Source organism: Panthera leo, chromosome C1 (genome assembly GCF_018350215.1).
Source record: "Panthera leo isolate Ple1 chromosome C1, P.leo_Ple1_pat1.1, whole genome shotgun sequence".
Lineage (NCBI taxonomy): Eukaryota > Metazoa > Chordata > Mammalia > Carnivora > Felidae > Panthera > Panthera leo.
This window is the reverse complement of record NC_056686.1, coordinates 105645242-105662448: the sequence shown is the minus strand read 5'-3', so window position 1 is coordinate 105662448 and position 17207 is coordinate 105645242. Positions and strand designations below refer to the sequence as shown.

Genomic DNA, 17207 nt, shown 5'->3' with positions numbered 1-17207 from the left:
TTTTTAAAACATGCTAAATGAACAAACTAAACTAGACAGACCTAAAAATATAAAAGTACTGCGGTCCTGGCCGTGCAGCAGGGAGATAACTTCCTGGTTTGTCCTGAATGGTTGTCTAGGAGTAATCAGTTGCTTGAGCACAGCTGGGAGAATATCCACAAGCAGCTGACTCTCTGCAGACACTCTGTAGTTTTCCAAAGAGAAGTAAACTAATTACTTGTGTTTCAAGTCCACAGAATACATAGATCTGTCAGTCTAGCTTTGCTCTGAGGTCTGATGGCTTGAGCAAAAATAAATCATTTAAAAGATGCTTTCATAACAACGGAAGTTCGTGGAAGGAAGTACACATAAGAATACTCAAATACAGTTCCTTACTCTGCAACTTTAATACCTTGTAGACAGGTGTATTTTCTCAACTATCTCAACCCTTACTTGGTTAGCAGGGAGCACTGAATAATAAACGAGAGACTACACACATACCACCTAGCATATGGCTAATACAATACCACACAATTTAATCCTGAAGTACCCCTCGCATTACTGAAAGCAAAAAGACACTTTTTAAGTGTCTCTGTAGGGGCACCTACATGGCTCAGTAGGTTAAACGTCTGACTCTTAACGTCGGCTCAGGTTATTATCTCCCTCGTTTGCGAGTTTGAGCCCCGTGTCAGGTTCCTCCACAGACAGTGAGGAGTCTGCTTGGGATTCTTTCTCTCTTCCTCTCTCTCTACCCCTTCCCCACCTGCTTAAAAAAAAAAAAAAAAAAAAAAAAGTCTTTGTATGAATTTTCATTCTGAAGGCAGACAACAGGTATAAACCTTTGTATTATGTTAAGTTACCTGTCTGTCTTCAGTCTCCTCAACTCCCAACAATATGCTATATACAGAAACAAAAGATTTAAATTAAAGGAGGTATCTTCAAACACCATAAGCAGGGCAGAGCACACTGGACCTCCAGCATATAACGATCACTTATCAACTATAAACACAACAGTATGTATACTCACTTAACACTTGAAAGAGAAGTGGATATTCAAGAAGCTAGATTGTGAGGTAAAACATACACAAAATAAAGGCAACCAGCTCCTCATCAGCTGTTCCCAGCTCTGGGTGTTAAGAGCTTAGTTGTTCTTTGTTCCCTTCTTTATATAGTACAAGACAGCCCAAGAGACTAGATGCTCTGAAATTCTTCGAATTCTAATAGTGATTTTCCTCTTTGGCCTTGGAAAAGTTAGTCACCCTCTTCAGGTAAATAATTAAATAAAAAGTAAATTCACAGGGAGTCCTAAATATTAACACACATATTATATTCTGATCTCAAAAACAGAACAGAATCCAAATTTGGTAGCATTGCATTCAAAGCCCTTTTTATTTTTAAATTTTTTCTTAACATCTATTCATTTTTGAGATGGAGAGAGACAGAGGGGGAGGGGCAGAGAGAGAGGGAGACACAGAATCCCAAGTAGGCTCCAGGCTCTGAGGTGTCAGCACAGAGCCTGATGCAAGATCCTGACCTATGATGAAGTCAGCCGCTTAACTGCTTAACCACCCACTGAGCCACCCCTCAGAGCCCTTTTTAAATGTTTATTAGAGAAGGAGAAAAAACACACACGCAGGGGAGGGGGGCAGAGAGAGAGGGAGACAGAGAATCCCAAGCAGGCTCCCCACCTGACTTGGGGCTCCAACTCATGAACCACAAGACCATGACCCGAGTGGAAATCAAGAGTGAGACGCTCAACCGACTGAGCCATCCAGGTACCCCAAAGCCCTTTTTGATCTAACTTGAAGCACAACTGTCTACAGATAAACAGCAACTTTAGATTCCTTGTTATCCTAAGAACTTTTCATACCTTCCTCCCTTTGGTCACACAGTTTCCTCAGCCTATGAAATCCTTCCCCCTTTTCTGCCTACTGAAATTATACTTGTCCTTCAATCGCCATTTAAATGCCTTCTATGACCTATCTACCCACCAATCATTTCAAGCATATTCACTTTTCCCTTTAAACTACCATTGCATTTTTCCTTTATCTCCATTAATTCATTTTGATTTACACACGGTAAATTGTTTATATGTACCTTCTCTGCTACAGGGAATGCGGGGACTCTGTGACTCGTACAAGCCTAACGGTAATTTACACATAGTTTGTGCTTAATTATGGAACCAGACTGAACATGAGGTGGTATCAGTGGGCCAACATCAGAAAAGTGATGCCCAAATTACTGTTTTTCAAACAATGGACCATAACCTAATAGTCATGAAATTCATGACTATTCATTCACCATCAGCATTCAAAAAACAAAAAATTCCAAAATACTGAACAGACTAAAAACTGTCAGGAGGCATGATACCAGTAAATACAGTTTAGTGAAACTTGTTTCACATGGATTTTTTTTTTTTTTGTATTTATATTGGGTTCTAATATAAAATGTATTTCTTACAGAGAGTTGAAAGTTTTTAAATATATATATAAAATGTTCATTTTTGAAAGAGAGAGAGAGAGAGAGAGAGAGAGAGAGACAGAACATGAGAGGGGGAGGAGCAGAGAGAGGAGGAGATAGAGAATCTGAAGCAGGTTCCAGACTCAGCTTCAGCACAGAGCCCAACACGGGGCCAGAATCCACGAACCGTGAGATCATGACCTGAGCCAAAGTCAGATGCTTAACTGACTGAGCCACCCAGGCCACCCCAAGAGAATTGCACGTTTTTAAGAAATATTTTAAAACTGTGGATTAAGCGTCCAAATCTTGCTTTTGGCTCTGGTCATGATCTCACGGTCCGTGGGTTCATGCATAGGCTGCTAGGGATTCTCTCCCCATCTCTCTACCCCTCGTCCCACCCCCTTTCTCTCAAGATAAATGAACAAACTTAAACTGCCTATATATTTTTTTCCACACGTGGAGCTGGAGTCATACCACCCATACATAGGTTTTTTTTTTTTTTTACAGGATTGCCAGAGCAGCACAGAAATCATCTACACAGCAGTCAAAGAGAACGATTCTAAATGCCTCTAACCTAAACCACCACAATATCCAGTGTCAGAAATGCCACCATCTACCGAATAAATTCACCACAGATCATGCTCCCAAAGCACCATGCAGTGATCAAAAATTGTAAGTGTCTGCTTGTCAAGTGAGCCTCTTGCTTATCCTAAGAATCACTCCCAACAGAACTTATCTTAAAAAATAATTATCCTTGAGAGCATGGTAACAAACCCTCACCTGGAACAAACTAGTCAGTGGGGGCTGACTGAACCCTTCTTCACAATCATTTATATGACCTAGACACATCTTCATGTTACTAAACAACAGGTCTGTTCCTGGTAACGGCAATGTTGTGGAAGTGATTTCTAAGGGGAAGATAATGGTATTTTCAAATTTAGTTTTATTTGTTTGCTACCTCAACTACCTAGGGAATTAAAAGCGTGTCCTGGGACTGCAATTACGATTATGTCAGGCTCTCCTCACTGATAACCAATAAAGATAGCAACAAACAAGGGCAAAGAATAACCACTTTGTTCCCCCGTCACCCATTCAATTTTACAACCAGAGAGACGGTAAATAAAGATATAAGACAGTTATATTTTGTAATAATAGAACCAAAGCTCAAGCTAATATCCAAGTTTATAAGGATGTGACTGAATTTTAAGTGACTATTTAGTCAAGAATAGTTGACTACTAAGAGTCAAAAATAGCTCAGAAAACAGGGACACCTTGGTGGCTCAGTCTTTTAAGCAGCCAAAACTCTTATAATTTCAGCTCAGGTCATGATCTCACAGTTGTGAGATCAAGCCCTAAGCTGGGTTCCACACTGAGCACAGAGCCTGCTTGGGATTGTCTCTCTCCCTCTCTCTCTCTCTCTCTGACCCTCCCCCACTCACGCTTGCCCTCAACATAAACTTAAAAAAAAAAAAAGTTAAAAAAATAGCTGAGAAAACAAAGAAATGGAAAATATACCAGATTTAAAATTCAAAAACCTGGATTTAATTCTGGTTAACACCCATTAGTGCAACACCCAGTTTCCTCTCATAAAAAAGGGACAGATAATGCTCATACATTCATTCAGCAAGTATTTATTGAATAATAGCCTCTACGTGCCATTATGTTGGCTAGGGAAACAACATAGATGAACACAGTCCCCAACTTCAAGGAATTTGTATTTTCCCTATCTCACAAGGCTATTGTTAAGATGAAATGTAAACACACTATGCAAACACACTACATGAAGTGCAAAGTGATATAATGATTTTATTAACTTGTTTTACCTCTTCATCACCCATCTTTACTACAACATTTAGAAAGATTCAATGAAGTCTAGATGAGCAGATGTAATAGTCCACTATCTTACTTAACTGATTTTCTATGGGCTGGAATTCAGGAGCCTAACAAATCACCATTAGTACAGTCTTTGTTCATAACTCTCAGTATAATCACGAAAATAAAATGAAACGAGAATTCAAGGCCTAGAACCTGTAGTGTCATCCAGGTCTGGGCTGGGTATGTGGGTTGTATTACCCACACCTGCCTGGCAAAGGGAGTAAAAAATAAACACTTCTAGGCCCCATGCAAGACCTACTGAATCATACAAAACCCTTAAAGGGTGAGCCCAAGAATCTACTACACTTTTGACAAGCACACCTAGTGATTCCTATGCTCACTAAAGCTCAAGAATCACTACCACAAAATTTTCTTTTGATTAACAACCATGATTTCAAACACTATTTCCAAAATCTATCTGGAAACTCTGGGCCAAATAGAAGTCAGCTACAAATGAGAAAGCAGATCCTGGGAAGGTACTTAGCAGTCAACATTAAATGACTCACACTTAACTCATAAAAATACTTCTTGTGGCACCAACCTCTTTTTAATCCAAACTTTCACATAAAATGAAGCCCCACCCACCAAAAAAAAAAAAAAAAGGAAAAAGAATGCCCATGAGATATCCCTAAATTATTAAAATTAACTCCAAATAAACAAATTTATATAGATACATATAACTTCAATTTTCTTTCTTTTTTTTTTTTTTTTTGAGAGAGAGAGAGAGAAGGGGAGGGGTAGAGGGAGCAGGAGAGAGAGAGAATTTTACGCAAGCTCCACGCCCAATGTGGAGCCCTATTCAGGGCTTGATCCCACCCAGGACCCTAGGATCAGGAGTTGGATGCTCAACCAACCTAGCCACCCAGGCCCCGCTATAGCTTCAATTTTTCTTATGGTTTAACTTTAACAAGGGGAAGGTGATGGGAATATTATCTTGTAGCTATCAAGAGGGAAGGCATATACTCTACCCGGCATGAATATAATCATGATTTTGAATGCATACAAACCAATCTTTATCTTATAAAAGAGCACACTACCCAAATACCAAACTAGCCAAAAGACAAATATAATTCCTCAAAAATATGATGGTACCACAACCATATCCACTGTATGTTTAAACTCTCCTAAGGTCACCTCCAAGAAATCAGTCAGGAGTCCTTAGACTCCTACTTTAACCTTAAGAAAATTAACCTGAAATCAAATGTTACTTCACATACTATATAATTAGTGCGAAGATATATTTATTTTGGTTCTATTTATTCAAAGTATCCCTCCAGGTATACAGAGATCAAAGGGAAGACATTCAATATATGCTACACTGGGAAAAATTACAAGTGGAGACTAACATTGCTAGTAGAAATCTTACCATCTGCAATAAAATTTAGAGCCCAGAGGGCTTGTTCATACTCTAGTACCAAAGAAATTGATGTTCTTCCTTTTGTCCAAGCCTTTCATCCCTTAAATCTCAAAGTTGCAGTCTTTTTTCACACCTCACACCTCTATCAGTTATCCAAACAACTGCAACATATGAAAACTGGAATAATCTGTACAGAAGGAAAACATCTAAAATAGGGACAAATCTCAAACAGCAATTATCAAGGTCCAGACATGCACCTATGACTTCTTACAAACTATGTCTACACAATAATAATCTACCTGTGCCTAATCCTGACCCCACTTGGCACTTCATCAACATGAAAACTTTCCTGGGACAACAGAGAAGTTAACTTAAGGAACTTGGATGGGAGACAAGAGAAAAGCTCTAAGGAGTGCTGTCTAAAGAATGCTTTATGAAAATTAGCATCAACCTAACCAAAAGCAAAACAAGTAGCAGGCACATATATCCCTCAAGAATCATGTCTGTTTGACCTCTGATTTCTTCCTCTCACTTGAAAACCTAAGGAGATAATGGAGACTTTGGAGAAGGGAAGAGACTCTAGAACTGAGGTCTCAGAGAACTTGCTAACTTGCTTGACTCTCTGTTGCAACTATCACCATTTCCACTCCAGTAGCAGAGAAGCTTCACAGAATTTGGAAATCAAAATAGTTGGAAGGTGAGAAACCACTGCCAGTAAGACGTCTGATCACCACCGCCTTCCAAAGAAAGGTTCTCTAAGCAAAGAGGATTATTTTGCCCTGCCCACTTTCTTGTCTCTTTTAAGACAAAGTTCTCGGGGCGCCTGGGTGGCGCAGTCGGTTAAGCGTCCGACTTCAGCCAGGTCACGATCTCGCGCGGTCCGTGAGTTCGAGCCCCGCATCAGGCTCTGGGCTGATGGCTCGGAGCCTGGAGCCTGTTTCCGATTCTGTGTCTCCCTCTCTCTCTGCCCCTCCCCCATTCATGCTCTGTCTCTCTCTGTCCCAAAAATAAATAAAAAAAAAAAAAAAAAAAAAAAAAGTTGAAAAAAAAAAAGACAAAGTTCTCCAGTCACCACCAGAATGTGCGAAAATTCAATGTTTTCTCCCTAGAAGGAGGGATGGGCCTGGACTGGAACATGGGCCTGAGGCAAGTCCTTCTACTTGTCCTAGCAGATCTGAGGTCTCCCAGTACCTAATTTAGATCTAGACTCTGCTGCAGAATCATAATAAAGGCAAAAAGCTACTATGTTCACATATATATACACATATATGTTTGAAATGGTTGATCACGTTAGCTGTAGTCTTCCTCAGTTATTTTCGTTTAGTTCCTTTAGCTCTTATAAAGAGTAAATGATTTAGAGCTTTATCAGAAATTTACAATTTTAAATAAAGACTTCAATTTTAAATTTAAAAATAAACAAACAGCTGGATCCAAAGTTAACTTCCAAAGGGAAAGGAAAATGACAATTCCAAGAGCTTCTACCAGAAGGAAACATCAGCCACAGATTTTGAGTCATCTAGAAAGAAAAGAATTAGATGCCCAGGTATAAAGCAAAAGGTCACTACTGCATTCTTTATCTGAAGGCGCAGATGCCCGAGGATTAAGAACGTATTGCCAGAGAATAAGAAAAGAGCATGCCAGGCACTGATGAAAAAAGAGAGCATAAACGGAAGGTTTAATAGCTCCAAACACTTACTCTAGTGAGCCGCTCTTTCTTCAGAAGAGGAAACAGAATGAGTGGATACTGTAGAGTAAGAATGTCCAGGATAAGGGCAAGGGGCATAAGGTGGGGTGGATAAGGGGTGGATTCCTCTTCGGTCCAGATCTTCAAGATACTAACCTCTTTGAAACCCTGACCAAGCAAACCTACCATTTTACTAAAGGAGAGGCTGGAGGTTGTGGAAACTAAAACTAAAAAACACTTATAAAAAATGAGAAAGACTTCATGAGGGCAAACCCAAGCCCTGAGGGAGAGGGCAAAAGTCTGAAAATCAAACAAGGTTCAGTAAAAAGGCGAGAGATCCAGGACTGAGGACTGCTGAGGAGAATGTTGATAATGAGGGAGTAAACCCCCCACCAGTCCACCCGCAATCACCAAACGAATTTTAATACAAAGTACAAAGTACAAAGCCACAACACCTGGATAAAAGGGTGGAGCGGGTCTGCGCGGAAACTGCAAGAAAGGCGGCATCCGGCTGGAGCTTTATAGGGATGCGGTGGGGAAGCGAGGATGGAGTGTGAGGGGGGAGGGGCTGCAGCAGGGAAGAGGATGGGTTGCAGCAGCAGAAGGGGCCTAAAAAGAGAAGGGAAAGCAGCCTGGAGGAGGGAAAGAACAGGATAAAGTCAAGCGCGGGATCACAAGAGGATAGAGCAGGAGAGAGGATGGAAAGACATGCCAGAGAGGGGCATAGTTTGGGGGAAGTGAGAAGGAAGGAGAGCTTCACCGTAAACTGACTTTTAGTAGGAGCATGGAGCGAGCAGGAGTGAAGATGGGGAGCCAGAACAGGGACGCTCTCCGAGGGATGTAGTGATGGGAGACTCTAGATTCAAAATCCTGGTGTAATACGGAAAAGAAACGACCGTGTCCAAGACACCCGCCCCCACAACCACAACCAAAACAAGGGCATGCGAGCCAGGGTCAGAAAAGGAGGTACACTCTTGGGAGCGTGCATCCAAGAGGGAGGGGAGGAAAGGGACACACGGCAGGGTAGAAAAATGCAGGGGGTGCGTAACCAAAGGGAGAGAGAGGGTATCTAAGGAAAGAAAAAGGAGTGCAGCGGAAGGGTGCTGTTCCCAGGGGAAAAGTGGGAGCCGACCAGAGGTCCCGCCTACTTGGTCTAGGGGACAGAGGGGAGGTCCACAGGGGCGGCCAGCAGTAGTGGAGAACAAGAAACTATGATGCTGGAAAACTTGGGGAGGACACGACAGGGGCCGGGTCAGAAAAGGAGACACTGTCAGCGAGCGGCAGAAAGCAGCATGCTCAGGGGGGAAGAGCAGAAAAGAAGGCGAAAGAATGGGGGCAGGGGTAAAGCGGCGGGGGCGCAGGGACGTAAGCTAGTTACAGGGAGGGAGGTGGGGGTCGCGGAAACCCAGGGTGCGGGGAGATGAAAGGGTCAACTCCCACGGAGGTGCGGGGTCTGAGGGGGACCGGGTCGCGAAGGCCGGTTCAGGGGCTGGGGGAGGGGGGGGGTGCGGCCTGAGGGCGACAGGAGTAGAGGGAGATGCAGGGACTGGCGGAGGAGACGGGGCGGGGCGGGGTGGGGCGGCGGGCAGCCCAGATACTCACACCTCCAGGATGCGGTCCCCCTTGCGCACCCCGGCCCGGTCGGCCGCCCCCCCGGGCAGCACGGCGCTCACATGCTGCAGCGGCGCGTACAGCTCCCCGTTGATGCTCCGCAGTTGCCCGCCCTCGCTCACTTGGCCCCGCACGTTGAAGCCGTAGCCGGACTCGGACTTGACGATGCGCACGACCCGCGGGCCGCCGCCTCCCCCGCCGCCGTTCCCCGCGCAGTGGAGCCCAGAGCCCCCACCGCCGCCGCCACCTCCGTTCCTGTGAGGGGCTGAGGGGTGAATCCCTTCCCCGTCCTCGTCCGCCATCTTGCGAGCGAGCGAGCCGTACCCCCGCCCCCCTACGCCTCCACTCCCTCCCCGCGCGCGCTCGCCCTTCTCGGCAGCCGCGCGACCCCCGGAGCGCGCGCCCGCTCCGCCGCCCGCGGAACCCGAGTCGGCCACAGAGCTGCCGGGGGAGGTAAAGAGGAGGCCGGGGGCGGAGGGAAAACGGACGGTTGGGACCCGTGGAGCCTCCTGGGAGTTGTAGTTTCTGGACGGTGGGGGCGGGGGAGGGCGCCGGGCCCGGCCGGAGCGGAGGTTATGTGACGCAGTTGGGGAACAAAGCCTGCCGGGAGTTGTAGTTTGAACAGCTAACCGAGCGCCGAGTCTGGCATACTGATTGAGCTCATCACGTGGAACGAGTTTTTTTCTTCTTTCCTTTCGTAACTCCGTTCGTAGTCTCTAAAGCAATATTAGGATAAATTGACGTTTGTGATTCAACAGACTTAAGTTACAGTCTTAAATGATAATAGCTCATTTGTTCAGTACCTTTTGTGTTCCCGTACGTTAGTTTATTCCATGGCCCCAACAAACTTGTGAGCTGACTGGATCATGAATTCATTTGTCTGTTTCACTTATTAGGAAGCTGAACCGTAGAGAGCCCAAAGTCACCCAGCTATTAGGTAACAGGAACTAAGGCCCAGTTTTTCGCAACTTTTTTTTCATGTATTGCAACTACATAAAAACTATGCCCCAACTGTACAAAAAGCATATGTGGAGGAAACACGTCTCAGCGATTTAGAACTGGATATCAGAGGGGCCAAGTAATAATTTAAGTTGGGCAATGATTTTGAAGTTACTTTAATTTCAAATTTATTTTGTTTCTTCCAACAGCACAGTAGGATTCTTTGCCAATGGCAGCAGTTGATGTTTTTTGGCAAACTACCCAAACGCAAACTCAGTGTGCAGAATGCCAGGCAAAGGGAAGTAAAAACAGTAAGAGCAAAAATAATGAAAATAGCTTACTTAAGCAATTAGTACTCAAGACCCGTATTTGATTTTATGGTACTGATGGGCTAATGAGTTAGTCTGTTACTGTTTCGTGGATGCTGACAAAAGTCCCAGAATCCCTGGGTGGGAGACAACGGGACTGTTATGACACAGGAAGTAACATGAGCTTCAGCACGTTTGTGTCAATTCCTCTTCCCCCCAAGTCTATGGGAATGACACCAATGGCTCAGATGAATGCTGTGCATTTATTTGGTGGATTTACACCACAGCTGAGAAACACTGAGCTTGGGGAACCTGCCATTTTATAGGGAAGCAGTGAGCAAACCTGTTCTTTGTGCTGGAGGGAGACATTACTTCATTCCTTAAAGTTGTTCATTATAAACACAACCCTGGGGAATGACCCTGGTAAAGAGCAGTCAGAGTCTTGAATTTTTGGCATACCCAGGAAGATGGGTAGAAGCATGACAGACTCCTGAAGGCCTGTCTCTCAACATTACGGTGTGTCAAACACTTCTAAGCGCTTTACATCTATAATCTCATTTAATCTTCACAACCCTGTAATGTGCCCTATTTATAGATGAATAAACAGGCAGAGAGAGGCCACAAAGCTAATGAACAATCCAGGAGAGGGGCACCTGGGTGGCTCAGTCAGTTGGGTGTTGACTCTTGATTTCAGCTCAGGTCATGATCTCGTGGTTGGTGGGATCAAGCCCCACGTCAGGCTCCATGCTGACATGTGGAACCTGCTTGAGATTCTCTTTCTCCCCCCTCCCCACCCTTCTCCCACTCGTTGTCTCTCTCTCTCAAAAATAAATGAATAAACTTAAAAAAAAAGACAATCCAAGAGAAGCAACAGGAATGCATAGTTAAAAAAAAAAAAAACAGTAAAAGTTAACTTGCAGAGAGAGATCTGATGACTCATAAAAGCAACAGGTGGGCACCTGGGTGGCTCAGTTGGTTAAGTGTCCAACTTTGGCTGGAGTCATGATCTCCTGGTTGGTGGGTTTGAGCCCCACATCAGGCTCTGTGCTGACAGTTCAGAGCCTGGAGCCTCCTGTGTCTCCCTCTCTCTCTGCCCCTTCCTCTTCCTCTCCCTCTCTCTCTCTCTCAAAAATAAGTAAACATTAAAAAAGATTAAAAAAAAAAAAAAAGCAACAGGCAACCCCCTGAAAGAATTTGTGGACTGTGTACAGGTTTCCAGTAGTTGCTCAGGATGTGGGGGAGGGGAATAGTGGAATAATTAAGACATTGCAAAACTGTGGGATAAGGATTCAGTTATTAGAACATAAAAGTTAGGGGCGCCTGGGTGGCTCAGTCGGTTGAGCATCCGACTTTGGCTCAGGTCATGATCTTGTGGCCTGTGAGTTCGAGCCCCGCGTGGAGCTCTGTGCTGACAGCTCAGAGCCTGGAGCCTGTTTCAGATTCTGTGTCTCCCTCTCTCTCTGACCCTCCTCCGTTCATGATCTGTCTCTCTCTGTCTGAAAAAATAAACGTTAAAAAAATTTTTTTAAAGAACATAAAAGTTAGTATGACCTTATTTTATAACCAAGTTAATGAAAAAGAGTGTCAATAGTTACACAACTATTACAGCAACACAGCATTACAAAGCTGCCACGTTGTGATTAGAGAGTTCTAGACTCTCTAATAGTGACTAGGGATACAAAGATAAGTAAGATGGTATCTAAACTCCATGAAGGGCAATATGACATGGTGCAACTCACAAATGCACACACGCTTTGATCTGGCAAGTCCACTTCTAGGAATTCATTCTAAGGTCCAACTTCTACATGTGTGAAGTGACATTTTTGTGAAGATAGTCATTGCAGTATTATCTGTATTTGCAAAAGACTGGAAATAACCTAATGTTTATGTGTTAACTTAGGATACAATCACAATGGAAAATTGAAAACTGTAAATAAAGAATAAGGAAGCTCCTTAGGTACTGAAATGATCTGGTGGATACAGTACATAAGTGGAAACAAGGTACAGCACAGTCTGTAGAACATGACACCATTTTGGTATAAAAGGGGCACCATAGGTATGTTTTCATCTGTGGAAGTATTTGTATCTCTGGAAGTATTCACCAGAAACTGCTAATATTGATTGCCTCTGGGGAGGGGGACTGGGCAGCTGGGGTGGGGACAGGGGTTGGAGGGAGACTTTTCATTATATAGTTTTTTGTAGCTTCGGAATTTTTAGATGAATGTGTTGCCTATTCAAAAAATAAATACATAAAATATGTAGAAAGGATGAGATTGGAAGAAAAGGTGATCAGAGCATCAAAATAAGAAACGAAGACACCATTACTCCTCTCAAGAACTCACTATCTAGCAAGAGAGACAGCTAAAGAAGAAATTACAACACTGGCCTTGGGTCTCTGGAGTAATGAGAGCTGTGATACAGAGACCTGCACAGCCGGCAAGAGTGCCCATAAGAGCGGGGCCTTCATGGGTAAGAAGGGTTAGTAAGGCAGAGAAGGATGGCATGGAAGGGCACTTCTGACCGGGGGAACAGTGCGTTCAAACAGAGATTTGAAAGAGCAGGGTGCAGAGTGAGAGCCGCCGGCAGTTCGGTAGGACTGCGGCCGAGGGGACGGGGCAGGTGGGCCAGAATAAAGGGAGGTATTCAGATATTGATCATCGTGTCCAAGAGTTCGAACTTCATTCCCAAGTATTTAAGGGGCCTCTGAATACTTTTAAGCAGAGCAGACATATTACTACATTTGTGTTTCAGAAAGTTCATCCTGCAGGAAGCGTGAACAAAATGAGGTAGTATCGACTGAGAAGTTGGTGGCGTGATTCCCGCGAGAATTGACGAGATCGAGTCTTGGGCAAGGGTGGTGGGAGGAGGCCCCCGGGGCGGAAGGCACTTGGCTACCCTCGGAGACCCGCTGTGAGGGCGGGGCAGGAAAGAATGGCCTAAGAGCCCTGACTTGGCGGTGTGATTGCCCAAGACCGATGGAAGAGGAAGAGGCTGGTGGGGAGGACAAGAAATTCAGTTCCGGGTGTGGATTGGAGGGGTTTGGGGAGATCCAGGCAGGATGGATGACTAATTGGGTGGACACGTGAATCGCGCTGGGGAAGGGGTCTGGCCCCAGCATGGATTGGTGAGCATGGGCGCCAGGTGGTAGGTGGTGGTGGATGATGCACCAAAACAGAGCGGGTAACAAAGTGAGAGGGGTGCCAAGTCCGAAACCTGGAATGGTATACCCTCTAGCCGGTCAGGAGGCTTAAAGAGGAAAGAGACCTGGTGACGGACTGAGAAAGAGGATTCCCAGAGCGGGGGACGGGGGTTAGGGGGCTAGGAGAGAGTGGGGTCTTGGAACTCACAGAAGCTGCCTTTGGAAATGGGACCCAGACCGTTTGCAGAGCACTTCCAACCCAAGAGCTTACGTGGTCCTCACAATAGCAAGGTAAATAGAAGTACCTACTGGAAACCAGGCTCAGCTAACCAGCAGGCCCCACTATAAACTGCTAGTTTATAGCAGTACTGAACCCAGATTTTCTGACACCATGGCCAGGACTCTCTTCACTACCCAGCTTTCTTTTGGTTAAAGAAAAAAAAAGTTCCTCCTACCCTTTATGATGTACAAAGTCAGCAGGTTTCCCTTAGGTTTATTGTTGGTATTAACTTAAGTGAAAACCCCACCTTCAAACCTTTGCTTCCGTGTATAGTCCTTTGATCCTAGATGGCCCACCTCTTTTCCTCTTTGCTGGTCTAAATTCTACTCCTTCAAGCTCTTGCTTAAATCCCTCTGTAAAGCCTCCCCTGAGGATTCCAATTCACTCTGACTTCTCTTTTTTTTTAGATTCCTGTGGCAAATACACCTTCCAGTGACATCTCACACACATACACACACACACACACCTTCCAGTGAGTCACACACTTGTATAATCTCCCATTGCGGGGGGGGGGGGGGGGGGGGCAGGACTTGTGGCTTGCTTTTAGGCAATAGAACATGGCAAAGGTGAAGTGTGTCACTCCTATGATGACAGTTACATTATATAACACTTCTTAGGAGACTGGGATCAGAGAGTCTCCTGCTGGCTCTGAGGAAGAAAGCTGCCATGTTGTGATTTGCTTATGGAGAAGACCCATGGCAGGGAGCAGCAGGGGCCTCTGGGAGCTGAGACTCGCCCCTAGCTGACAGCAAGAAAACAGGACCCTCAGTCCGGTGTCTGCAAGAAATTCTGCCAATGCCTGCATCAGCTTGGGAGAAGATCCTGGGCTCCAGTAAGAAACAGAGCCACGCCAGCATCTTGACTGCAGGCTTGTGAGATGCCACAGGGGACTTGGCTAAGTTGAACCCAGACTCCTCACCCACAAAAACTATGAAATAACAAATGTGTGTTGTTTTAAGCTGCCAAGTTTGTGGTCATTTGTTACGTGGCAGGTAACAAACATTGCTCCTATTGCATTATCGTGTGTCCCTCTGTTCAGACCATAATAATTTAATGTCTAGTCTAGCTTTACTTTTCCAATCTGAACAGAAGCTTCTTGAAAACAAGGAACCTGTCACACGTGACTTGTGTTCTCAGAGGGTAGGAGAGTGAAAGGCACAAGAGAAAGTATTGATGGAATCTTAGTCCAGGAAAGAACCATAAAGTGGCTGATAACGTGTGCTGCGTAGGGATGTGGTGGGGCAAAATGAGGAATGTGTGGGAAACACATAAACTGATAACTGGATAGTTATCATTAGATATATTAATAAATACCACATCTAGCCCCATTCCCTCATTTTGTGGATGAAGGAATAGCTCCCTCCACTACCACCCTCCAAAAAAAGAAATAGACCCAGCAAAGTACCATGACTTGTCAAAGTCACTCAGCAGTTCTGAGGCCAGAACTCACTGCTCAGAAAAAATATTAAATGGGTTAAATGAGGCACTAAGGCACGTCATTACCCATGAATTCACGGGTTGAAGAAAACAAAAAGAAGGCCCTTTTTCTTAGACCCTTTCCCTCATTCTGACTCTCCTCCTCACTATTTTTCCTGTACTTTTTCCATGAAGACCACATGAAAAATTACTTTTTTGGTAAATTGAGTAACTGATTTGCAATAGTTGATCATATGTACAGACTAGAGGGTTTCTTCAAGATTCCTTTAGTTGCAAGGGACAGAAACTCAGTTCAAACCAGCTTAAGCCACAAAGAGAATCGATTGATTCACGTAACTAAGAATGACACTGGGTATCCCTGTTAACCGTAGCTGCATAACAAATCATCCCAAAACTTAGTGGCACGAAACCATCATTTTATTACGCTCACAGACCCTGCAGGTCAGGAATGCAGATAAAACACATAGAGATGACTGGTCTCAGTCCCGTGGTGCCTAGGGTTTCCCCTGAGAAGCCTTGAAAGCTAGGGTGATTTGAGGGCAGAGGTCATCTAGGAATGTTTTAGTCCTGGCAACAGAGGCTAACTGTCTGCTGGGACTTCAGCTTTTGGCCTGACTCCCATACATGGCCTCTTCATGAGGCTTCTTCTTGGCTTCTTCAAGCATGGTGAAGGTTACCAGGACCTTTCTTCCTAGTCCTCTTTCAGTACAACTGGCTCTCCCCACATCTGCGCCAAGAGCCTTTGAGACAAGGAGGCAGAGAGGAAGACTCAGAGCCAGTGAGTCACATGAGCACTTAGCACCAGCAGGTGCTGGCAGCTCTCACAAAGTCTATTTACTGACAACACATATCTACTAATATTTACTAATCCCTCAGATGTTTGCAAATGAGGCAAAGCTGTGAGGAGCTGTGCGGAGAAGCGGCAACTGGGCATCCAACCCCAACACCCATTCGTGGAGGGCCACATCTTCCACTGGAAGCTACCAAACCCCAACCCCATGTCCAATCCCTGGAGCTGAGCAGTTCTGTTACATAGACTTGAAACCCGGAGTCTCTGTTCATATTTAACCTACTCACTTCAGTCTTTTCCAAAAAACATAAAGTATGAAGATCTTCAACAGAGAGCACCCACCATTCCCTTAAATTCATGTCCCAGAGACGTGATCAGACAATTTTCTCCCTATGTGTAATCTTCCATAACTAAAATAAATTCTGGGCAAATGGCCTCCATCAAGCTGTGAATGCTGTGTGCCCTCCAAAGCACAAACATTGAACATTAGCCATCAGTCCTCTTCATTTAGCTCCTGAAACCAGGCAAGTGCTCCACAGCTCCCTTCAGGGACAGCTCAATCCCTACCGTTACTCCTCCATGGCCCTGAGGGTGGGGGCAACAAGAAATTGAAGCACCAGCTCTATTGCCAGTAGGTAAGCAAGATTATCTTTCTATATAAAGTTCATATCCTTAAGTCTTGGTTCTTGGTATTCTAGAACTTTTGCAAGACTATAATCTAATGGGAACTGGCTTCTCAAGGAATCAAGGTCTATTATGTAATTGAAAGGCCCTTGGACACGTTATCTGGACCCTATGGGCTTTTGTGATGATCTGGAGTGTGATTATTGCTGATTGGAACTCTGGAGGGGATGAGCTGGTGCCAGTGCCCAGCACACCTCACCACCCTCACTGGGCTTCCTCTCCTTTCCACACCTTAAGGCACCCAGTCTGGTGCTTTTCATGCAATAGACACATGGTAATTTGGGCTATTTTCCCCTCTCAAAACAAAACAAAACAAAACAGTGTTGGCTTTTCAGAAACTTCCAGAACCAATTCTTTCCCGAGTAAGGGCTTGCTAAACATGAGCAAAAGAAACGGACACTTCTCAAGTAGCTCTAGGAAATACTACTGGTCTAACACACGAGCCTTACAAATGAGTTTTTAAAATCGCCTTTTAGCCTGCCAAACTTCTACCAGCCTGTAAAATGCTCCCAGCTCTTCTCAAAGCTCTGTCTCTGATGATGTGAGCTGTACGCAACTTAAACGAGGACAGCGATACATTTTCAATTTTTCATAAAATATTTACTTTCCTAGAATCCAATTTCTTTTTTAGGCTTGGTCTTTTATCTTTTTGGTGCTAGACTTA

General features: G+C 44.5%; 1 protein-coding gene and 1 long non-coding RNA gene across 2 annotated transcripts in view; one reads left to right on the top strand and one right to left on the bottom strand.

Moving 5' to 3' along the window:
- The window catches only part of SNX27 (sorting nexin 27), a 69867-nt gene extending 60373 nt beyond the window's left edge, over nt 1-9494 (bottom strand). Inside the window, exon 1 of the mRNA XM_042953990.1 lies at nt 8958-9494. Coding sequence (XP_042809924.1) covers nt 8958-9268 — 311 coding nt within the window. The 5' untranslated portion in view covers nt 9269-9494. The remainder of the gene's footprint in view (nt 1-8957) is intronic.
- Nucleotides 9495-13005: 3511 nt separating this feature from the next.
- On the top strand, nt 13006-14590 carry LOC122228721. Its single transcript, XR_006206719.1, has 2 exons — nt 13006-14104; nt 14250-14590. It is a non-coding gene; the product is annotated as an uncharacterized LOC122228721 (long non-coding RNA).
- The last annotated feature ends 2617 nt before the right edge of the window (nt 14591-17207 follow it).